This window comes from Diadema setosum, chromosome 14 (assembly GCF_964275005.1).
Source record: "Diadema setosum chromosome 14, eeDiaSeto1, whole genome shotgun sequence".
Classification (NCBI taxonomy): Eukaryota; Metazoa; Echinodermata; class Echinoidea; order Diadematoida; family Diadematidae; genus Diadema; species Diadema setosum.
The window spans coordinates 3,582,877-3,608,614 of record NC_092698.1 but is presented as its reverse complement, the minus strand read 5'-3'; the positions used below and the strand labels follow the sequence as shown (position 1 = coordinate 3,608,614).

The 25,738-nt window shown below is 39.9% G+C and overlaps 1 protein-coding gene across 1 annotated transcript; it reads left to right on the top strand.

The window, feature by feature from the left end:
* Window positions 1-1,973: 1,973 nt before the first annotated feature.
* LOC140237845 (uncharacterized) lies at window positions 1,974-14,486 on the top strand. The gene is made up of 5 exons (XM_072317774.1): window positions 1,974-2,060; window positions 5,736-5,841; window positions 9,510-9,669; window positions 10,337-10,904; window positions 11,832-14,486. Exons 2-5 carry the CDS (start codon window positions 5,774-5,776, stop codon window positions 12,050-12,052), a joined length of 1,017 nt encoding a protein of 338 aa, XP_072173875.1. The 5' UTR covers window positions 1,974-2,060; window positions 5,736-5,773; the 3' UTR covers window positions 12,053-14,486.
* Window positions 14,487-25,738: the final 11,252 nt, after the last annotated feature.

The following is a 25,738-nucleotide window of genomic DNA, read 5'->3' as shown; positions in this document are numbered from 1 at the left end:
ACAGTTCAGCATTTTGCATGTAAAGCAAGCTTCTAATCCAAAGCTTAATATTGATCTATACCTGCGCTGCATTTCCTCCTCTTATTACCGGTAGGTGTGAGGAAATGATTTCTGGGCGGATGAGCATGAGATGGGTTGCTGGGGAGTGAGACTCACGCTGTAGGCGTAAGACTTGGTATATATGTCAGCTGTTACCGGATGGTTATAGTATAGGCATATACAATCGTATATAGTTACTCGGGCCTATACTCTTGGTATGATGATCACGAGATTGTGGTGATTACAGAAGCTGCCGCGGTTGGTGGTATGAAATAGGAGTAATATGGCACGGGCTGCTACTATTATTATTTCCTTAGAATTTGATTTCTTTTCTATCAGACTCTGCGCTAAATGTTTTAGGACTATCACACTCTGAGCAAAGCTCAAGTTATCGCCTGATGTCAGTCTAAATTCAAGTACTCAGTGTATATTCCATATAATTTAACAAGGTTTGATGATTGATTATGAACTGAGATTTACAGTTTTTGTTTTGATTTTTTTCCCGAATGTATAGAGAACCATTTTTTTTTTGTTTAAACAATCAAGGCACATTTATTATGATTATGTTCGCATGTATCTCACCTGCACATGAATCTATAGTGTCTATTGTATTCATAATCATACTCGCATGCTCATGCAAAACATGTATAGGCCTATGGATACATTATGTATTCACATTATGTCTATATGTTTTGTTGTTCATAAACTCCAGCTCATATCATATGTTCTTGAAAGAAGTTCAATTTCATCCAAAATGGTCTGCATAATCATGTTACAAGTTTATAGAATGTACGTTTGACACATAAAACTCCGCCATGGGGGTATAAGCTATTTTTTGCCAGTGTTTGTTTCTTGTCTTATAGTGTCTGTTTTACTCGAAAACAGATTTTGATGAAATTCTTATAGATGAGCCATTTGTCATAGAAGGAAGAGATGAGTATAGGGCCTGTATAGCTGATTATATTAAGTTGCCAGAGGTGGTCCGGACAATCAGTGAGTGATTGTGACGCGTTAACGTTGACGTTTGGTTCGTAATCTCTCCTTGTGCCATGTAGGGCCTATCTAATTTATAATTTGCTTTCTGACTTCGTATAGGCCCATATTGTGCGAACAAAGTTATAATGAACGTCTTTTCATGAAATTTTTGACTATACTTGTGTTAAAGGGAGCAGGTGGGAGCCCAATATGAGTAGCTTTGGTATAACGATCTGGATCATGATTCAGGTCCAGGATATAGGCCTAATACAGGGGTGGACCCAGGAATTCCATAAAGGGGGGGGGGGGGCAAACAATAGTTCTGGTGCTACTTCCGAGTTTCATCTCATTTTTGTTCCTTTTTATTTCTTTTGTTTTAGGAAGAAGAGGGGGTGCACGCCCGGTGCGCCCCCTCTGGATTCGCCGCTATGATATAAAATTTTCAATCAAAAAATATATAGACACTGGTTAATTTCTATGTGTGGCTATAAGTTGCAAGAAAAGAATAATAAACCACTGTATTTCGTTGTCGCGTGATCGAAAACAAGAACAATCATCTACAGTATCTTATTTTTATCTGTTTTAATTTTCTATCTATTTATTAACTTCGATAGATACACAAAAGTTCAAATTGTGCAGTTTGCGGAGAAGATAGTAACATATTGGAATACCCAGTATTGATTTTCAAGAAATTGAACGTAGAGCCTACGTTCACTGATCGTATCTCTGTCATGTCTGTAATCGTGGAGCTCTATGACACAAATTGATTACAGTGTAATTACGTAGGGCATACGTACGCGCCTCTCTACTACTAGGTAACAAATGAGTACAATACGTAGCGAACCATGCTGCGCGTGCACAGAACTCTTGTGTAAACGTACACACACGGCAGCCACGTATGCGTACGTAACGTGCAAAAAGCGTCGCCCCGATCCCCATTACATTGCCTGCTGCACGCGCACGATCGAAGGCGAAATCTAACCAAGAAGCCAGCATAGGAATCCGTGAAATTTCATCGAAATTGACTGTTTGGTGTTTGATTCAACGTAAGTACATATATTGTGTTGTCATCATCTTCAGTTAGAGATATATTCTACAGTCTTTATATTCCGGAATATTCGCAAATGAACAAACAATGACCGAAAGATCGGTCCGTAGACCCCTATCTTGTCGTGTCGGTCGGGGATACACACTGGGCCCTGTTGCATAAAACCCTTACCGCTGGACTTACCGCTCCTTTCTAACACCCGTTAGCGGTAAGTCTTCAAATCAGCGGTAAATTTTATAATCCTTGATGCTGATTGGCTGTGATGCCTAATTTTGGCGGTAGTAACCATTGAAATTCAATGGTAAGTTTTATGCAACGGGCCCCTGGTACGTTTTGTACAAAATTGTGCTTAACACTTTTCTCAGATACGTTCAACGTTAACGACCCTGTTAACGTTAAACGCATTCTACAATTTAATGTAAGATTTTAATACACGGTACATGACTAAAACGTTACAACTAGCTTCTTTAGAAAAACTATAAGTAGACTTAATTTATACCGCGATTACCTACACTAGACTACATCACACACATGTAGTTTCGATTCTAGGTAGTGTATTCGGGGACGTAACTATACACGGCCCAGTCGCCGCTGTACATACGTAGCGCGTAGCGTATTAAGAGCGTCTGGTCGGGCTAACGGGGACGTGACTAACTATACACAGCCCAGTCGCATAACGTACACTATAAACAGCGTCTGGTCGGGCTAGGGACGTGACCAGCTCTAAGTTCGTGAGTAGACACGGTATTCTAGTGCATAACGTTAGTGGAAACGCTGGGCTGGATGCCGTTTGACTGAAAAATCCGTCTGTCCTGAGTGGAGGAGTTTCTTGCATCTGTATTCTTGTCCTACGTTTGTATCATTTTTTAACTTAAAAGTTCTCTCCTCCACGCTCCGTTGGCGTGGCCGTGGTTGGAGGGGATTCCGTGAACGGTGAAGCCATTTTGGATGTAGTCTCCACTCTGTGGAACATATCCGCGACAACAAGATACAGACCGATCTTTTCGGTCGAGTCAAGATCATGAAGATGCTATACGTACATTGTAGTCATAGAGACTGACGTTAGGCAGGGTCTATTAAAGCCACGGGCACAGCCACAGCTCTACAGGTGCAGGTGTAACATTACGTCATTTTTTTATAGTCATTAGGATAGGAGAGAGAGGCCACAATGTTTAACTGGGCAAACTGATTGTTATTGGGTGCATTTGTCAGCTCATTTATGGCATAGAATTAAGCCTTAGGTTTCAAAACAACTGTCAGGGAAATTTGGGCAGATAAACTCACAGACAGAGCTCTGTACTCCGGTAGGGGATCTATGGCTATGAGGTTACATAGAATCGTCTTTCTGAAACGTGGAAAAAAGTGGTTTAACCTTGTTCGATCTAGGCCTACATGCAATCGCCAATGCGTTCGAACCAGGAACACGTTTCTGTAGAGATGAGTCGTTTTGAAGTCGTTTTGAACACATTAGGGTCTAAATATATCTCAGACCCCACCTACACTTACCAGTCATACACCACACACTGCCACCAACTTATACACAGCTCCGCTCCTTGAGTCAAACTGCGCAAAGGAGCTGTGAAATGACAAGGCCTCCCTCTCCTCTCAATGCAATGCTGTCACTTCTCCTACTGTTGATACTGTCCAGAGGGCTGCCCTATCAGGTATCAATCATCAGAAGGTTGCACCCTGCAGCCTCCTGACGCCTAGGGTCCGAAATGCTGTAGTACGACGCCGAAATACAGTAGTAATAGCTTGATTTTTACATGCACGCAATTGCCATCTTTATCATAAATAGTGAAAGCACTTCATACAACCAAAGGATCGTTGGCCAGTGCCACCATCGCACAATCAATCCCTTAAGCTTTCTGCGAGCTGCTGCAGAATTCATGCAGGGATCATCCATTCAAGGTTCAAGCCAAGGTTCAACTCGGGATAGAGATGAGAAATGCAACAACTCAAGAAATGCGATCGGAATGGCCTTTGCGAACACATTTTGAGAGCCGTGGGTATTGACATGTGTTTTAAAGATGGGGAAAGACGATATGTTAAACGCATGCAGCATTCTCGGCTTGATTTAAGGTTCCAATATATCTTCAGCAACAGTTGTTGATTTAGTGTAATGCAAAGGTAGTCTCCCTGATTAATATGTCATGTCGGTAATTTCTGTAAACTGTTTTATGAATAGGTTAGATAAAGGCTTGTTTAAAAACCACAACCTTTATCCATCTAGATACAATACAGTACAGTACTCTCTGCATAAGCGGGTAGGCTCTGGCAGAGCGTTTCTTACCCGATTAAGCGGAGTACCCAATTAACAGAAGAACACGCCTCATTCACAATTGACACACACAATGTGTACAGTATTTACATGCATTTTACACTGCATGAAACGCCTACAGTGTAAGTATGCTTAACACGCGTACTTGCACGGCACATTATACATACCTTACACTTGCTCAGTCACGAGCAATAATTTACACTCTTTTTATGGACAAATATGTCTTCAGAAAACTTTGTCGTTTGACTATAGACCCCTCGCTAACACACAGGGATTTTCCGAAATGAACACGTCTCTTTGCGTGCACTAGTCATGTAGGACGTTGGGTGTCTTTTCAAGAAGTGACTGGGGAAAAGCAAAATTATGGAGCTGGTGCATGGCATGATTTTCGTTGCAAACTTCTTGTATTGTGAGTGTTGCTGCGGAGCAAGGGAGCGCAAGTGTGTTCAACTCCTGTCTGTCTATGCAATTGTGAGTGCCAGCTACATGTGTAATGTTCATTTTCGTGTGGCAAGTCGATACGTGTACATGTGTTTTCATGTTTAATCACTCCCCAAATGGTCGGTCTTCTTTGCAAATTAAGCAGAGAATGCGATTAGCTGTGGAAAATTTGACATGCATGATTTCTTAAAGTGTTATATCTCCCATAAAATGTGGGTAGAATTGAGATTAGAAGAAAATTATTTACCCATTTATGCGGAGAGGCAACCCGATTATCAGGTAATTTTAATGTGCATTGGAACTGACTCTGACATTACTACCCAATTAAATGGAGTACCCGTTTAACCAATACCCGATTACGCGGAGAGTGCTGTGTAAGCTAGTGTGTATTGTACAATGTAGGTTGTGTTGTTCTTACGTTTTTATCCTCTCCAACAATTTGGTCTTGGTCTGAAGGAGAGACAAAGAATTAATATACAAATGTCTTTGTCTTTCCTTTGTAGTGATGCAAATAAATGAAGCAAAACAGTAGAGCAAAACTATTCAATTTGTCCATCTCAAAGAGTACTGAAAATTTCTGTCATTATAAGACATAAGATACCAATGACATTCACTTCAGTGTTTTCACTGCGAAATGGAAGTGTTGCAAGGCAGTACAGCGAGTTAAGCAACCATGCCCTACTGAACGCTTCTTCCCAAATGAAGGTGGTACTATATTCACATTTGTCCTAGTCAATATATTATTAAAAATTACACTCTATGCACAGCTAAGCACACCCATTTTCTCATTATGCATGGAATGCATAACTTGTAAGATGCCACCTCACAGGAAAAGAACCCTTGTTGACCACTTATCTTACAGCACACCAAACCGCCGACAGTGACAAGATGTTAGTTTTTGTCTTAAAGCTAATTTTGTCATGTTTTTGATGTTTTCCTTTGTCTTTGCAGGATCCGACTTCAGTGACAGCTCCATCCTCGCCCCCATAATGAGTGCCGTTCAGCCCCCTGCTAAAATTGTGCTCAAAAGCACGACTAAGCTCACTCTCAATGATCGGTGAGGAAAGGAACGTCTTGCAGGGGCAACAAAGAATGGGATGGCAACTCCCAGAAAAAATGCCCTGCAAGATGGACTCATGTCACAGAAAGAGAGGGAGAGAGAAGGAAAGAGGAATTGAGAAAGATGCCACAGAGAAAAGTGATGAAGAAGGAGTAACTTGAGGAAGTGATGGTTTTGACCTCCTTGAAAAAAGGAAGCCTCACTGCAGAAAGAAAAAGATTTGGCCAGACAGATTTATTTCAGTAGTGCTCTGCAAACTTACAAGCCACCTTCTGTGGTTCGAAGAACGCACGCAAAGGGCACATGCGCTGTGGTTCTCCTCATAACTTTCTCTAGTTATTTTGGTGAGAAATATGCACTTACAAGACCAAAAAAAAAAAAGGTCTTGATATCCAAAAATGAACTGATTTGGGACAATATTCATGTCTACAAACATGACGAGAAATGTGAAAGTGCACAAGAGCTTGAAGACAAATGAGCAGAGTGCTCTCTTTTTGGAAACATGCTCCCAGGAGCAAGAAGAAATGCCTTCACATCTTTGTGAGCTAATAGTAAGAGAAAGCCAGAAATTTCCATCTCCTCTGGAAAAATCTCGAAAGTTTTATTATAAGGTGGAGGCAGCAATTATGCAGAGCAGCAAAAGCATGCATGAAATTTTCACTTCACAAGTGAAAGCCTCCTAGATGGGCAGAAGCAATGGACTGATTGATGCTGACGAAGACAAGGGAGCACGAATATGTGGCTGTGTGTCATATGATTCTCACTCGCCTTGGTCCAGGTCACATGATAACAGTCATCACAGGGGCACTGAAGGAAGATGCAGTTCCAAATTCAAAGCCCATATATACTAAGCACTGTTCACAAAGGTGCTATGAAAATAAAAGTGCCCAGACATGTTGATGATAAATGACTTCTAAATTTTCTTCATGAATTGGCAAAATAGCATGTATTTTTTTTAATAGCTAATAAATTTGAATTGAAAGAACAAAAAAAGTCAATTATTTACACTGGGAAAAACCAGTAGCATGTCAGAATTCACTCTTTTGGTTTCATAAAACAATCTTGTATGAAGTTCTGGTGGCCATATTGGCTGAAGATGAACGTTGCCCAAACCAAGAGCTCACAACTCTCACGGTCAGTTTTGAGAATACATGGCAGTGGTACTGTCCGATGTGATTCTCAGCGACCGTTGGGATTTGAAACGATTGAGGCATGATGTAAACTGTGGCATCTCTCCTCTCTCTACACCCTCTGAACAAAAATCGAGCCTCTTTGTCAAGTATTTGATGTCAAAGTGAATGTATTAGTGATGTACGTGTATGAAGGATATTTGGATAGACCCCTGGATACTGAATACTAACGTCTGTCTGTTGTGCTGCCTTGCGGTGGCTTTGACTGATCAGACATCACTGGTAAAATGATGAAAAAATGTGACATGAGACAGTTGTGTTTATATGCAGTGGTCAATGTACGAAGAATGTCACTTGAATGTCCAATGTAATTGACCAGTGCTTGGAATACATGGCAGTGTGCATGTCCACTGACCGATGTGATTCCCAAGGCTGGTCAAATTGAAGGGAACGGTGCAGATAATGGTGATATGACCATCTGACATTTATGTGTGTCTACAACATGCCATGACTTAACTGTAAAAAATGATGAATGGTGAAACATATTTGTTGCATTCAGATGAAGACTAACTTTGTTAAAAGAATAAAGACCTGTTGCATTCAAAATAAATGCTTTTACAGTGGAAGAAATAGTTCCCCGAGAAATGTGACTCATTTCCAACCTTTTCTGTGCAATGTTTGGACATGCTGCTCACTGACAAGAACACAAACTTGATTAAAAGAAGTTTTTGATAAAAAATGATTGGGGAAGTGATAAATGAAGTTGTGTGGATGACTTACTGGAAAATGAAGTCATAAACAAAAGAGCATGCAGTCGACAAAATCTAGTAGGCTAAGTTTTAGTTGCTCATAATAGATTTCCCAACAAAGTGCACACGATACTTGCACCATGCAATGTCCTGTCATGCATCAATGCAAAACTGTCCCACACTATGAAAGCTTACTTCTGGTTCCCTCCTCCCCCACTACCCCTGAATGCAAAAGAGAAACTGCACCTTTAATAATTTGACAGCAATGTTCCCACCAGAGAATCACATTGGACTGCAGGGTAATAACATGTGAGTGCACTTTATCTGGCCAGCAGACCTCCACAGAGAAAACCCACTTTCTGCCACTGCTTTGCTGTTACTCTTCTTTTCTCCCTTATTTCTTTCTTCTTCTGTTGAACGCTTTCTTCTCTTGTGCAAGCTTAATCCAAAGTGTCCTTTTTTTAAACCCCTTCCTTTGCCATGAAATGTTGAACACAGGTAATTAACAGCAAAATGATTATCATTAAATCTGTGCTGATATGACCTGCTTGTAAATTTGAGTTTGAAGCCTGAATAGAGTGTTAACACACACATGCCTAAGATAAATGCAGATGTATGTTATATGTGGAGTTGTTTGTGAAGTAAATGATGAAAAATGAAAACAATGACAAATATGAAAGGGGAAAGTTACTCCCAAAGAACCTGTGGTATTTCAAGACCAAAATTTTAGTGATAAAAAATTTGAAAAATTTTGTTGAGGCAGATATTATTGATTTCTTTGTTGTTTCGTTTTGGTTAAATAAAGGTCAATCTCAAATTATGATTAATCATATCTGCTCATGCATACCTGAAAGACATTGTCTCAGGCAGGTTTTTCAACTGTGTTGACCAATGACTTTCTCCAGCATAGCCCATGCTACGCAGGGATTTGAAACTTATTACAGTGATGCAGTCATTCTCAAGAGACTTGCTTAATTTATGCTGGAAGTTAATTTTGGTACAAAACTGTCATCTATACTATTAATGAGCCTAGAAATGACGGTTATGGAAGGAAGAATTTTCTCAGTGTATCTTTATGCTTATTATTGATCTCTGTATCAGATAGCTCATATTAAAAGCTTGTTACAGAAAAGCTGAATTATTATTTTTTTTTTTTTTTGCACAGGCATGTACATTCATGTATTTTAGTAATTTCTTGTGTATATAGCAACTGCAGTTCCATTGCACAAAAATTACTGTTCACAATATTTACATTGCATCGCATGTATCACTGCATGTAAAAGAGCTTATGTAGCCGAGAATGACAAGAAAACAAACAAAAAACAAAACAAAACAAAACAAAAAACTTTGCATTTTCATAAACTCTTCCTAGAATTTAAATTTTTCTCTTTAAGTAGTCCTCTTGCTTGCTTGCCTTCTCTTCTGGGACCTTCCCTCTAGTATGCTTTTCATATGGCAGTTCAGTGGTTTTCTGCTGCAGTGAGGTTATATGCTGGACCATACTAATGGGCTGAAGTGGCAGATACAAAAGACAGAAAAAAGCCATTCAAGCATGCTATGAATCTGCCACAAGTCCTCACTATCAAGCCACTGCACTGAGAAGGTGACATTCACATCTGTCTGTATATGTCCCAAAATGACATGACTTTGCTAACTGGTGGCTAAATCTACCACCAATTGTAAAAGCCCCGAACCACTCTTGTCCCATGTCCCTTCCCCGGAGTCTGCCCCCTCTTCTCTCTGTGACTCGTGTCTCGACGTCGACTTCCATCCAACAACTTTGAAGGTTCACCAAGCTGATCAAGCTGCAGCCGACATCCCCGACGGGGCGCAAGGCGGCCATGCGCCAGGAGTCGCAGGTGTCCCAGGCCAACCGCCGACTGGCCCAGCAGATGCAGAACCGGCCATCAGTGAGAGCTGCTCTGGGTTTGGCTCCAGCTCAACCAGTGAGTGTGAATCTAGGGGATTTGCAGCAATCAGACTAGAAAATCACTCTGAGAGCACAGACCTCTGCCAAACAGCTCATTTCCACTCATACAGAATTGTATAGTAATTTCCACCCTATATTATAGTCCTTCATCCAGACGGCAATTCGGCTCACCACCAAAATTTAGATCATTTGTTATGTGTGTCATAATCAATTTTTCCTGAAAATTTCATCCAAATCTGTCGTGACCTTTGGATTTATTTTACAGATAGACAGACCAACAGATGAATAGACAAACAAACCAACCAGAGTTGACAAAAACATAATCTTGATGGAGGTAGTGGATGTGCCATTTTTCTTCCCACTGTTGCTTTTAGGGGGATTTGCTGTGGAAGTAGTTGCTGAAGTGTGACAGAATTTTGCTGATTTATTTCTATTATTTCTATTACAACACAAGCTGAATTGGATTCATACAACAATGTACAGTGTACATGTAATATGATTGTATGCTAACTGATGGCTAAGTGTCCACTGCTGTGTAATTTGTGCCAATGTGGCATTAGCTTTGCCTCCACCCTACCATGATGAGTGCCTGAGGCATTATGTCTTCAGACTGTTTGTCAATGTGTCCAAAATTTCACCTCTATTTCCTTTTGGTGTACGTGTCACTGTCACTAATTTCACAGAAACCACAGCCACAGAAGCAGAGTGTACAGGCAAGACTGGGGACCAGCGCATCAACTAGCAGCATTCAGCAACGCCTGGGGACAGTGCGGGGTGGATTGGGGCCAAGGGGCAGGGGTGGCTTACACGGTAGAGGGGCCATGCGGGGTGTGGGCATCTCGGCCAGGATGGGGACCATGAGGGGTGGTAGGGGGATGATGAGGGGAACGATGAGGGCAGCCATGATGAATCAAGGTGAGCCTATGGTGGGCAGGGGGAGAGGGCGGGGCTTCATGATGAAGAGGGCGATGTTGGCTCAGAAGCAGCAGATGCGAGGCAGGGGAGTCAGGGGAGTGGGACCCAGGGGGGTTGGAGGCAGGGGCATGGGAGCCAGGGGCATGGGAGCCAGGGGGATGATGATGAAGAGGGGGATGGCAGGAGGGTTCAGGGGTCAGGGGGTGATGGGAGGCACCATGAGGGGACGCGGGAGGGGGCGGGGCATGGCCCAGGGGCAGGGTGACGGCACCATGGCACGAGGACGATTCCGAGGTCAAGGGATGAACCGTGGAGCTGTCCGAGGAATGAGAAGAGGTGAGATGTATTTTCTCTTCTGGAATATTGTCAATGTTTTTAACAGTGTACCATTCCCATATTATATCCTATGATGAAGTATTGAACTCTCCTTACATTTGTAAGGAAAATACCAATATGCTACATTTTTCATATGCTACTGTAAAACGAGAAATTTTCGCGTGCATTTTAATTTCGCGAATTAAAATGCACGCGAAAGTTTTTGTCTACACTACATGCATTGAACGCCAGTGGCAATTCGCGAAAATTTCATGCCATGAAAAAGGCTGTCGGCTCCAATTCGCGAAAATTTCATGCCGCGAATATATCATGTTTTACAGTATGTCTTCACATTACACTCCATTGGGTCAGTGCAGTGCCACATGGAAACCAGGCCTGATGGAAACACATGTTGTACAAAATGTTCACAGTGTTTCTGTGGTGAGAACTGTCACAGACCATTGCTTTTATTTGCTGTTTCTGTGTTGAGTTTTTTACCTCCGCCAAGGAGGTTATGTTTTTGCTGACATTGGCTTGTTTGTTTGTTTGTTTGTGTGCAAAATGACTCGAAAAGTTGTGAACAGATAGAGATAAAACTTGCAGGAAAAGTTGATAATGACACAAGGAACAGATGATTTAATTTTGGTATAGGGTCAATGAACGTAGAGTTCAAGCTGTGTGCATTTGAGGTGTGCTTACACTCACTAAAGCGTGTGTTCTGCCCAAGGCTCTACCGCGCAGCAGGACTTGTTAAGCTGATGACGTGAACAAAATGCTGCTATGTTGGGAAATTTGGGTGATTTTCAGCATGCGGGTATGGGTGGAAGTGAGTTGTTTGGCAAAAGTCTGCGCTCTGAGTGCTTTTCTAGTTTTGTTTTGTGTTTGTCTTTATTCTGTTTGGTTCCATCTATTTTCCTCAATTTTTCTCTCCCTGTCTATGCTTCCCAGGAGGCTTAAACCAGCGTGGACGCGGCATGCGGGGCCGCGGCCGGGGCATGACCAGGGCCCGAGGGGCTGGCCGCGGGGCTGGACGTGGGGCTGGACGCGGGGCCCAAAATCCACAGATGACGAAAGAGCAGCTTGACAACCAGCTGGATGCGTACATGTCCAACACCAAATACAGCCTTGATGCCGAGCTGGATGCGTACATGGCTGAATCTGGTGTCTGAAGTCTTGGCAGTGCCAAATTGCATTAGAAAGACAATCTAGTGAGCTCCCGGATTGAGATTGTGAGATGGGAACATTGCGTGAAGTTCTTTCATAGCGACAGAAATTGGACCCCTGTTATTCTTCTGGCTGAAATATTACAGAGGAAAGCAGTGGATTTATTGGGCCAAGTTTTACCAGTGGCACCAACCATTTTTTGTTCTCCCTGTGAAATCTATGAGATGCTTGTGTGTACCACTTAAAAATCTTGACTGTGTATATATGAGTTTTCTAGTACAGATTGTAGATCGTAGGCAGTACATGACATGGCTGCGGCCAGATGGTCAATTTTGCCTTGTTTTAAGTGAGTCCTTTTTATTCAGTAACTCATGGCTGCCCATCAGTGCTAGCATGAGTTAGTTGTTTGATTGCAAAGTACTGTCTTGAACACTTTTATATGACCATAAAACATGGCTGTTCTTTATCTAACATACTAGCTAAGTTTCATCCCACCAAATTCCTCAGCATGTCTCTTGTTAGCCTTGAATTTCAAAGCTTGACAATCCAGTATATGAAGTACTGAAGAGAAAAATGGCTACCATAAACCTTCAACTCAGCTATGACAGTCTCAAGGAAGGACCTAAAGGGAATATCCATGCCATGTGTCGTTTAAAAAATAACATGAATGAAATTTAAAGCCGACTGCCAATGCTGCAAATCATTCAATGTAATTGCTACCTTTGTGTGTTAATAGACCTTACTTCACCTTTCACTGTAGCATCTGAGATTGTACACTCCAAAATACATTATGTTCATTATGTGTGTATCCATGTCCATCAAAAGATTGAGCAGTAAATCAATTTACTTTGGCTTAGCAGGCTGGTTCAAGATGAAGTACAGAATATCTGTGATGAGATTTACACTTGTGATTATTAGGCAATCTGTGAAGCCCTTAAAAACAAAGGCTTCCATCATTTCCCCTTGCTCTTCATCATATTCTCCTTTTTCATTTTCCTCCTTTTTTTTCCTTTTTTCCATCTTCATTATCATCAATACTGATTTATTTAAGTACTATGTGAATTGATGTTTTTGTTATGTCCTCATTCCTGTGTTGTAGGGATAGCACAAAAAAATAAAATAGATAAATGAATAAATAAATAAATAAATAAAAATACATGTTGGCTATTGTTAGTGCCACATCACATTGCTAGCAGATTGTGATGCATTGTACACATATCTTGACCATATCTCACTTATTCAGACAGATGCAGAGCTCTGCAGATGCATATTGGCTAAAGAAAACTGATGTGCTTTAATGCTTTAAAGGGTTACTGCAGTGATAACGTTTGATGTCATTACCTCTTTGGTCAAGAACAAGACATGGCGAAAGAACTGAGCCATGAGTACAAACTGTGCATGTTTACTGGTACTTTAAGGAATCACAGAATATACAAAGTGTTACATTGTATCTGGTATTGATTTTTTTTTGAATTTTTAAATAGTTTTTGTTGATGTATTCTTCACATATACCTTTTCAAAAATGGTTGAATTAGACATGCACAAAGAGATTTTCCCCAGTGACTGCTAGAGTGCGGGGTCTTCATACGCCCTGTACTATTGTTTTGTGAGCGCAAGGAGCATTGGATGACAACGAGGCAGTAGGCTCACCCCTCGTGCTAACACGCTAGCAAACGAGCAACCGAGGAGCAGCCAAAATCAAGTGCGTACTTGCGTAAAAGTTCAGAAGTTTGCGTAATACGCGCTGTAGAAAGGTATACATAGTACGCAAAGTCCGCCATTACTAAGTGGTACAATGGCGGCCCCCATGAAATCACCGACTCCATTGTAGAGTCCGCCCTCTAGTGGTGGGGAGGAGAAAATCTCTTTGGACATGCACTAGTGACATTAGGGTCTTGCTTCAAGGCTAACTCAGGACAATGCTATTGAGATAACTTGACCAATACATGTTTACTAGACCATGCCCCCAAGTGTGGATGGAATGATATGTGTACTTTGAGTAGATACTCAAATGTGTGTGTTACACTTTCCAACCCCAAAATATGGCTGATACATGATGCAGTATTATCCATCTAGCTTGGCTGTTTTCATCATTTGGTTTAAAATTTTTAGTCAAACTTTAAATGTAATTTAGTCTATAGGGTCTCAAATACATGAAGCGATTCACAAGAGAAAGTTGTACAGTGTACTAACTGCCTTAAGCACAATGGCAATCATTATACATGTACTGCATGTTCTGTGATAAGCTGTAACAAAGGGGAATTTTGAAGCACCTATGTAAATACATGTAAGCAAAAGGCATTGATGATCTTATTTGAAGAACTCTGTTGGATATTGGTTTATGCTCCACGATCCCCTTTGCTAGGGCAAGCTTTCCTGCTTGGTACTTTGCATATCCTGTTATTAAAACTACAATATACACATTTTTATACCTGTAAAGACTGATCCCAGCCTCATACTCTTCTGGCATGGCTTATTGTGTGTTGTGATTGTGAGTGGATATTTTTCATCAGTACACTGTATAAGTAATACATGTACCGACAATATGTCTTGTACACTGTAGACTGTCGTGCTTGTACATGTACTGTCGTACTTGCACCTAATCTGGCACAGTAATTGGTATCAAGTCAACCTTGTCTAGCTCAAATTGAATGAAGTTAAAAATCTTGATGCTATTTCATGAACATTTTTCTTCTTTTCTTTTTTTTTAAATCAGTCAGATGGGATGCTAAGTTAACAGAAATTGATTTTTGTTTTATGTTTTGTTTTACTTTTTTTTTTCCTCCTCGGGTTGACATACTTTCCTTTGTCCTTAGGGATTTACAATTCACGTTTGTTCCATTGAACAAATCACCTATGTTGACATGATTTCTTGGTTCCAGCTGGGAAACTCGTGTGCTAATTACACTGTACTTTGCAAGAAGTCATCTAGACTCAAATGACATCACATGACACAACAAAAATTCTCAGTTATTGTGGTGTAGTTCAATTTATGCCCACGAATCACTGTGTTGCACATAGTTATGCTCGTGGAATATAGTGTACATATGTGATCATGCCAAATGTGTGTGTGTGTGTGTGTGTGTGTGTGTGTATATATATGTACCTATATGGCGAAAGTGCATTCACTCCTCTTCCCTTGACCATCATTATGTAAATGGCAGTTTATTGGTAATCATACTTGAGTATATATATATATATATATATATATATATATATATATATATATATATATATATATATATATATATATATATATATCCTTATATACCAGTAAGTGGTCTGGAAATGATAATAGTAATAATAATAATAATAATAATGAAGAAATTTGTAATACAAATTATGTTTCCAAATCGAGTGTCCTTTTGGTATTGGTAATACCTCCTCAATCGACGCCGTCGGTTCGATATGTAAAAGAACGTGGAAATGCAGCGGGAAGTTTCGAAATTTGAATTTTTCAAAAATTATCATATATGCCCAAAATTATGTCCTCTCGTGTTCATCCTCTGCTAACACCTTGTAACTGTTCAACAAGGTATTAGCAGAGGATGTGCACGTAATCGTTGGTTACACGTTTCAGCCTGTGGCTGAACTTTCCTTTATGACATGGTGTATGCTAATAAAGTGTTATCATCAAACGACCCCATGTAACGTGTTTATAATAACCCTCAGGTGAAATGTAATTGAAGACACCTAACTCCGTGCAATGGCATGCTTGTAATGTCCTATACCCCCCCCCCCCCCTTGTAAAGCGATTTAACCGTGTATCTTTAACGAGGGGAAAAGAAAGAAAGACTAGCATGGAAATAGACCATATGAGGAATTATTGTCCTCTCAATTTTCTTTAGGAGAAAATGTCGGCCCTATAACAGAAATGCACATTGTATAGAGTTAGGCATGAGGGAGTTGAAGTTAGAATGTTTGCTGCCAAAACAAGTCGTAGATCACATGCCCTGTTTCTTCATGCAGTTAGTCAATGTTAGATTGAAATCCACTATTTATCTCCAATTAATGTCCGAACGTCATGTTAGGTAACAGTATACAAATGAGATCAAAGTTCAGAATGGCCGAATATACGTGATAACAAATAATCATGGGTGATTCGCTTGCCCCTCTCTAAAGCTCTTATTCCTCAGACGTCCGAAAAAGAACTGACCGATGGCTCTCATAATAACGTCGAAAATAAACAAGCTGTGTTTTAGGTTCCGGAAAGGAGTTATTTTTGATAAACCAGTTTAAAGAATACACGCATTGGGAGATTCCAGTCGAATTAACTCTCCGTGTATTCATTGTCAATCTATTTGTAACTTCTCTTACAGAGTCGAATCTTTCTCTTTCAAAATGGCTTCGAATGGTAAGTGATATCTGATTAATTTTCTCAGTCTCGTTTTAACCAGTGTTGTTTTGTTTTCACATTTTGTTATCCTATGCACTGTCCAGGACCCGCATTTTAGTCGTAATGTATTTTCAGTTCACTTGTAATGGCCAAGAACATTTTAAAAGCTTTCTAAAATATTTACTGCCTACCCAGGCATCAAAGAGAACAATGTAAGGATTTCGAATTGAGTGCGACAAAGCTTGTTATCTTTTTTAGCATAATGGCGTCGGGTCGTGGTTGAACAGACTTGTTTGCAAGATAGCCCCTGTCTTAGCATGTGTCAATGCAAAGAGATAAAAGTACAACACGCAGGATGTGTTGTATACATGTACGTACAACACATCAACATACATTTTGCTCTTACGTAGCGATGGCTCTGCGAAAGAACATGAAAGAAGAAGAACAAAGTAGACATGGTCTTGCATGGAAAATTGCTCTAATTCAGTATTTTCACATCGAATATATTATGCTTCAGACAATCATTAATTGTATACCTTTTATAGGGCATTGCATTTAACAGTTTAGCAATTTACCACGTTGTTGCAGTCACATTTTTTTTTTTTAGCAGTTAAACATTCGAAGCTTCTTGGTTTTGTTTGTTTGTGTGTGTGTGTGTGTGTGTGTGTGTGCGTGTGTTTGCCTGTAAAGCTGATGCAAGGGAATTGCCAATTTGATTGTGTCATATGTGATTGATTTAACGCGTTAAGTCCCGCAAACCCTATATGTATTCATGAGGTTTGCTGTTATATTTTTGTATTATGATTTGTATTGTTTTTGCTTGGGTTCTGTAAGGAAGTTTATAGAGTGGAAAAAAAATATATATTGAGATGACAATTCAGTCTTTTCTTTTTTTTTGTTCATACCGATTTCATTGTCTAGGTCGCCAAACTTCAAAAGGTCTATGAACGAACTACTACATTCATGACCGAATCTTTATTTGGCAATACATTCTAAACTACAGTCCATGTTTCTCTTTCTATACTCGAGATGATTAAAACATTCTATTTCCGATTTGTACAGATGTGTATCGAAGTATGCCGTTTCCCAGTTTCATCTGAACTTTCTCTAATGACAAACGATATGATTTATATGCATTGGAATCACTCAGCTGCCGATTAATCTAATTGACAAAAGGATAATTCATGCAGCAACATTCCTCTATAGGACTCGAAGGGTTAAGCTCATCATAAAATCCGCAAACAGAATAAGAAAGATAATGAGCTATCAGAGTGTCACGGTCATAACAAACCAGTATAGATCACGACATGTGTTGGGCTAAGTACTAATTCTCGAATAAATAACCCTTCGTATCCCTTGAGTGCCGATTGACACAATAACCCCCCCCCCCCCCCGGAAAACTCCATGGCATCGTAAATATCATCCAAATGCAGGGGTGGATCCGGGAATTCCGTAAAGGGGAGGCGCCTTTACAAAATTAAAGGGGGCGCACACACCCCCCCCCCATTTTTTAAAATTTATTTTGTTTTATCAAAAAATAAATAGGGGGCTCGCGTCCCTGTGCGCCCCTCTGGATCCGCCACTGACAGTCCATATTAAGTCTATATTATTATATATTAAGTCTATATTATTCTTATTTAAAGAAAATATGGACAGATCTGATGAAATGCACCATGCGGAGGCGCCACCAGCATACGGCGCCCACTCAAACCAAGGGTACCAATCTGCCCCGCCCTATGGGGGTGCGCCCCTACCTGGTACAGTGGTGTACCCACCAAACCAGACCTGCGACAAACCCACCCAAGACCCACTTCTTCAAGAGGGAGCGCCGCCGCCGAGTCTCGCCGCCAGTCCTCCGTCGTACGGCTCAACGATGTACAACTTCCCTCAAGTTATGACAGCGCCCCCATCAGGTCAAGTGGTAAGCCATTACCATGACGATGATGGCAGTTTTATACATGGTTGTGATCATATACACTGATTTATCCACTGTGATTTGAATAGGGTCATCAGATACGGTTATTATGTTTAAAACATTCCGGCGAATTCATCGGTTCCTTCATGGCAGATTGGCAGTCATTGCAAATCCGCCACACCTCTCTGCTCGTTTATCATTAAAAGATTATACGCAGAAATTTCGATTTATCATTATACTCGTTACGGGCCTGTAGTATAGTCATAAGCGAAAATAAGCTGCAAAGCATTACTACTAGTATCTATCAATCTATCATGGTGATTACGAAATATGTTATCATTGCATAATAAAGGAGGGAGAATATTATGCAGTCGTGTGGTATGTGTTGATGACGTGTGTGTGTGTGTTGATGAATCTTGTATTTTTTTATTATTATCATTATCATTATTATTATTATTATTATTATTATTATTATTATTATTATTATTATTATTATTATTTTTTTTTTTTTTTTTTTTTTTTTTGTGCAGATAGGCCAACACTACCAGGCAACCTTGCTCGTTCAGCCACACCTCCTCGCACCGATGCCCAACACTTACCTGGCTCTCTCCGTCATCACCCTCATTTTCTTCAGTCGAATCTTCGGGATAATGGGCATCGTATATGGCACACGGGTATGTAAAAGCTAAACGACTCCAAAGTTCCGACATTCCCGTCTGAACATAGGCTCGTAGCCCGGGGAAGGGGGTGGGGAGGGGAGGGGCTCACGTAACATGACGTATAAAAGAGAAAGATGAACGAGTCAGGGTCATTCTAAATCAAATCAAAATATAAAGCAATAGAATGAGAGATATTAAGAAAAACAATACCGACAGCTTATTACACTTTCCTAAAACCATATTTTATAGCGTGAATATAATCAGCTGTCACAAAGGGATGGAGGGAGGAAGGGGGAGGAAGGGAATGGCGAAGAGAGAGATTTAGGTGGGAGATGGAGGCAGATATAGATAGACACACAGGCAGACAACAAACAAAAAGAACCCAGAGGTCTTTTTCATGGACGTATGAAATCCTGGGAATGGCCGCCGAGACAAGGTAGCGTAGGCCTATACGTACTTGTGCGTTGGCATCATCACAAACACATGAACATTTACGCCTATCATTTTGAGATACGGAAGGTTTACTTTCTACAAGGTTAGGCCCCACTGCCGCAGAAGAAAGCAACTGGAAAATGTTGCAGCGGTTACCAACGCTGGAATAACAACCTTTAAAAAAATATTTTAAAAAAGAAACGTTATTCGGTCTCCTAGTTTATCTATTTTTATAGTCATCTTGGTGGCTTTCCTTTTCATCAGAGCTGAATTAACAGTTACATCGCACTGTCTTGCTCATGACATTTATCATTTCGTATGTATATAACGCTGTTATACGTACTTTTCGTTTTAGGTGCGCGATCGCTATGTTGTCGGAGACATTGAGGGTGCCAAGCGAGCGTCGAAGGGGGCGCTATACTCGTGCATGGTCGGACTTGTGGCCGGTGCTCTTATTTGGACAACGCTAATTGTTTGGATTTATATTTTTTGATTTGTCTCGAACCCCTCCATATCTCTTTTATTCTCTCCCTAACTCCTTTCCCCTCCCTACCCTTCTTCCCTTTTCTTCGTATTTCTTGCTCTTTCTTCCTCCAGGCTCGTCTTCTATGCTAAATTCCCACAGACGGTATTATGTCACCCCCCCCCCCCCATTTTCAATGCATCAAGCCGTCATGTCACTTGGTCTTTTCACGACTGCATTTATGTGGAGAAATTTCAGTGTTTTTAATGCAATAGATCAATGACGATTTAGATATACAGAAGAAAGTTATAACGACAACTGAACGTCAGAATGTCATTCTATATCACATGGCTTACCGAGATTATCTAAAAATAGTTGGAGAGGGGAAAAAGGGGAGAGAGGGATAAAGGAGAAAGAAAAAGAGCAGTCAAATACCAGCTTTTCGTTATGAGTGAAGATTTTGGCAAAAGGAAGAATGATTACATTCATAACCTTATTTAATATCACTGGATATATCATTACTTATCCTAAAGTGAAAGACAAAAAATAGCCAAACCAAAGTGACGTACGTTAAGTTTTGATATCATGAGACACGAGAGTAGATGTTTAGTTGTTCACATGAGCTATTGCTCGAGGGAAGGGTATGTTGAATTTGTTCTTGCAAGTGAACAGAAAAAGTCGATCATATAATATTATAAACCCCTATAAACGCTGAAGTTCACTTCACGATTCCAAAAGCTTATTTAAAGTTATGGCTTCTCTCAAACCCGTAGAACAGATAATCCTTTGTAGGCTGTCATATACTCTTAACCCGTGAGAATTTGAGGCGATTCAACTTCGATTCTTAGGATTTTCTGTCTCTCTATCTTTCTGTCTTTGACAGACATCGAAATATATAGGCCTACCCTGCTGCAATTCTATCACGCAGTTATACAGAAAAGTACGGCAGTGACGAAAGCTTTTGTAGTAAGTATGCACTATAAATTTAAGCGTGACTGATTAAGATAATGGGTATACATTCCTTAAATATCAATGTTATTAACTGTGTTCACATGACAAACTGTTTACACCCCGCTGCTTTCTTTCTGTTTTATGGAACAGACGTAGGTTTCAATTTTATAGTTATTCTTAAAAAAAAAAAACAAATTCGAAAGTTATATCAACAAGTCTATTTCATGTCTCTTCCGCCAGTGATTTTGTTTCATTTGCTATCGCATTAAAAGTGTCATAAATTGATTTCTATGTTTTGTGTGTGTGTGTTTGCGATGCACTAACTTGTTAGTGCGTGTGTGTGTGTTTGGGAACTACAACTGTTAGAGAATATCACCGTGAGAAAGAGAGAGCGAGAGCGAGGGGGGGGGGGGGGGGGCAAAGAAAATAAAATGAAATGAAATAAAATAAAATAAAAAGACAGTCATTGTCGCAGTGAATGCATGGTCATTATTCCAGCATGTCTGGCAGTTTAGAAGAATTAGGCTATATATTTGCAATGGAAATGATCCCTTTCATTGAGTGATTTTCAATTTCCCCAAAATAGTAGGGGGATACTATAATGAACTGTTTGGTATAAACAGTTCATTAGAGTGTGATTTCTTCTTCATCTTCTTCTTCCTGCACTGTGCAGAACTTCCTGAGAGTATACTCGCACATCACTGTGGATAACTACCCTTTATTTCATAACATTATGCACAATGTTCAAGACTTTCATGTATATTTGGCAGATTTTGTTATCCGTTTGAACATAATCAAGCTGAGTAAATAAAGTTCGATATCTGTTTTTTTTTTTCTCATATAGTCACCACTATTTTAGTGAGTGTATTTGAAGTATAATTGTATGACTGCTGAATTGCGATGTAGTGCAAGCTTGCATGATTATGTCTTTGGTGTTGAAGCTTGAAATGTTGCATTCCGAGAGATTAAACCGTCTATCGAAGATTTTGAACAAGTAATGTTTATTGTACATATATTTCAAACATTGTTCGAAATTCATTGAGGATTGATATAAATGTCGCTGAATGCATAACTTCCGGGCTTGTTCATATCTGTCAATAAAACGCAAGTAATTCATTCTTGTATGTCAATAATATTGGTGAGGTTTATTTATGTATATTAACTCAAGTCCTTGCGGAATCAATGCTGAATCAAAATGCAGAATGTGATACAGAGAGGGAGAGCGGAAGAGAGAATGAACCCAATACCAGATTTTCATTATCTTAAAAAAAATTATGAATTTTCTACGAATTCATTTACTATTCACCATTATTTCCGTGAAATGATTGCGCCAAATTTCGACGCAGATATCGCGATGCGCGGCCCTTTCGAGGGCGAAAGAGTGTTCTCAAAATACCTATTCCTACCAACGCCCACGCACACACAGATCAAACTCAATAACTTTACCATTCGATGTCTGTTTGAGGCAAAGAGATTTTATAGGGTATAGAAGGTGCTATCTCTTTGGTTCGAGGTTCTTTCTCTTGTCTCCGTTGGTTATTGTTATCGTCTTATGACATCACAAAACACTATGCAATGGTTTATTTTAAGCCACATGGACCTAACCCATTTCATCTTGACTTCCATAACTGCATTTCCCACATACACTATATAACTGCTTAGAAGTCTGCCTTGATGCAACATCCTATTACTTTTCCCCCAATATTACATTTCCATTCAAGTAATATCAAAACAGCAATTTGATATGATATCACTGCACATCGTAACAAAATGTGTTCCTTTAGTATGTAGCATTTCCGCATCACTTGGAAATAAAAGATTAACATGGTAATAAAACACGCGTGCATAACATACAGACACGCACACCATACACGCTCATTGCCATCTTTGAATATATCGACTGTATTATACATAATGATACTGAAGACTTTCCTGGGTTGGAGAAAGATATCGCAGCATAATTAACCAACCTGGATATTGTAGCTTTCGTTCTTTTTGACCGTGAACATTAAATTCTCAAGCCGAATAATGCCGAACACCTTCGCTGCCTGTCTGATATGATTCTTTCTGACCACTGAAGCATAGTTAGAACAGGTGACAATCACTGCTGTTCAAGGAAGGATCAGTCTTGCTGATCCAGATCGCCTCTTTGACTTTTCTTGGCCCAAAGTACGTGCCATACAATCAGAGGGCACCATCCAAACCACTGTAATGGTCAATTTCAATAGCAACAGCTGAAAGGCTGCGTGGGATAAATGTTCTTTTGCGTTTAGTTTGCAGTGGAGTGACCCCTCTGTTTCTCCAACATACAGTATTATCGCAATTAATCAATATGCAAGGATGTTGCAAATGATTCTTTCTTATCTCCTTTGTCAGAATGATCTCTTTATAGCATGAACTTATTTGTTTTTCGTGGTGTATCCGGGCTTTTGAAAGCAACGTCATTGCAACTACCTTGTTGACGACAAATCGTGTTGGATGAGGTGGTATTGAATTTGCAAATGACAATTATAAGACCCTCAAGTTTCAGACTTTACGCTTTAGAGGACTTTGAGAGTACCTGTATATATATACACTAGTTGTTCTTCGCTTGTTTTTACCTCTGACGTTGGGTCAATGTAGACACAGTTTGAAAGTGCTTTGTGTTGCAAATCAGACTTTAAAAAAGGTGTAACCAAAGTAACCTCGTGAGCTCTCTAAGATAGCCATACCAAGTTTAGTGCTGAAATGGTGATGAGAATTGTTTTGAATATGAATCAGTGTGTGTGTAGGCTGTCAGTACACTTATACTGGCAAAGTGTGATAAGGTCTTATTCCACATAAACCTTTGTGTCCAAAAAAGTTTAAAGATTTCTCTGTTCTTCGTTCGATTGTTTAATGTATAAGTATAGTGTCCAAGTGTTAGTGATAAGTTCAGTGCATCCATACGCTCATCTTATTTTTTCCCTTCAAACTACACGTGCAGTTAATTTACTGTATACGTTCGATATGACAAAATAATTTTAGAACATCTTTAAATATTCATCAATTTAATGATAGGATGCTTTTGAATCCAAACTCTAGTTCGTCACCGAGGATTGTGTATAGATTACACTATACAGAACCCACTTGAATATAGACCGACTTTTTTTTTCTTTTTTGAAGAATGCTTTTCTTGTTGTTGCTTTGACATCACATTTATGTTAGAATACTTTCAATTTAGTGGTTTTACGTCATTTCCGCTTCATATACTTCACGTACCAACAAGGACTGATTTTATACAGTGATTAACCTGTAAGAAGCAGGGAAATAACTCCATATAATTTTTTTTTTTATGAAGATGACATTGATTTCGTCCAATAAACGTGCAATTAACGATACCGTACTCGGTCTTATCAGCTGCATAGTGCTTTTAAAACTTTTAAAATGTTTATGACACGGTTGTAAAAAAGTAAGATGCTCTTTGATCGAGGTCCCTGCGCCAGTGTTCATGTTTTGTGTGTGTGTGTGTGTGTGTGTGTGTGTGTGTGTGTGTGTGTGTGTGTGTGTGTGTGTGTGTGTGTGTGTGTGTGTGTGATTGTGATTGTGTCGGCCTGTGTCACTCGTAATAAATAAATAAAAAAAGGAGTCCCTTCATTGTGTGTTGGCTTTCTTTTTCGTATGTGATAAAGGACACACAATTTCAGTTTGACTTTATTTCTTTTTTTTTTCACGGAAATCATACGGGAAAAATGAAAACACGCGTTTCTTCTGACCCCCCCCCCAAAAAAAAAAAAAAATATATATATATTCATAATAATCACGACAACTTCTATGGTTCTGTTATCTATCTCAGGTTTCTTTTTAAACTATACGCATTTTCTCATACTATACGAGAGTTGGTGAAAGAATCACTCTGAGTTTTCATTTTTCTTTTCCGTCATCTGCTTGATGTCAATTCTAAACCCGTGGAGGACGAGTCCCGAGCGTTGTAGCAAAATCAGCCCGTCCTCAATGGGTTAAATGGCCTCAGTGAGTTTCTGTGTCTCGAAGTAGATGTTGAAATATGACACGTACTTGCAACATTTACTCATCGGATTAGTTTTTTTTTCACTCAGAAACAATCATTAGATTAACATCGACTATTAACTTATTTAGTAGTAGGCCTACTTAGTATAGTAGTAGCAGTAGTAGTAGTAGTAGCAGCAGCAGAAAGTACAGCCTTTTCCAAAGCAGCTCTCCGACGCTGTTCGCAATGATAGTCGAGAGCGAATCTTTCAGTTATTACTGCAAGACTTACAATGCCCCTGCAAAGAAGAAAAAGAAAGGAAATATTACATATATAGGCTCTAACATACATCATATAATATCTTTGCTTTGTGACAAAAAGAAAATGAAAAAAAAAAGATAGAAATGCTATCTAAATCGTTTATCGGAGGACTTTTGCGGCAGCAAACAAACTAGACGACAGTTTATTTTACACGGGATTTCCCTCCCCTTCTTAAAGCATCTGCCTAGATCGGTGCTCACTTTTTACACGGACAAGTTATGGAGGACGAAGTACCTTTGCACCTCCATCGTGATGGCAGAGTTATTGTAGATTGACCCAGTGGCGTTGAACTTCCGCGCCCTTTTTCTCGTCAATGTTTACAAATGCAAATGAGATTATTTGCATAGGATTGGGCCAAGTCACGCCGGTGATCTTGACCAATCACAATGATGCATGCGCGTATTCACTGACTCAGCTGGGGGCGTCCGTCAGGATGATTGCGTCATATCACGCACTATGCATACCTTATTTTCATCACATGATGTCAAACGTGTACGCAGACCGGCTGTATCACGGTACCTAAGATTTTTACACTACAATAAACAGTGCGCGATGCGGACAAGGAGCCTGCCGTCGTCCTAAACGCCTTTGCCTGCGATCTGTGGTGTCTTAGTACGGATCCGGGGCTGTTGTTAACACTGCTTTAG

Bases quoted from the DNA above. Each gene is read 5' to 3' on its own strand.
- LOC140237845 (XM_072317774.1), top strand. From the start codon at position 5,774: ATGAGTGCCGTTCAGCCCCCTGCTAAAATTGTGCTCAAAAGCACGACT. The intron at 5,842-9,509 runs GTGAGGAAAGGA...ACAACTTTGAAG, and splicing joins AAGCTCACTCTCAATGATCG to GTTCACCAAGCTGATCAAGC. The intron at 10,905-11,831 runs GTGAGATGTATT...TATGCTTCCCAG, and splicing joins TGTCCGAGGAATGAGAAGAG to GAGGCTTAAACCAGCGTGGA.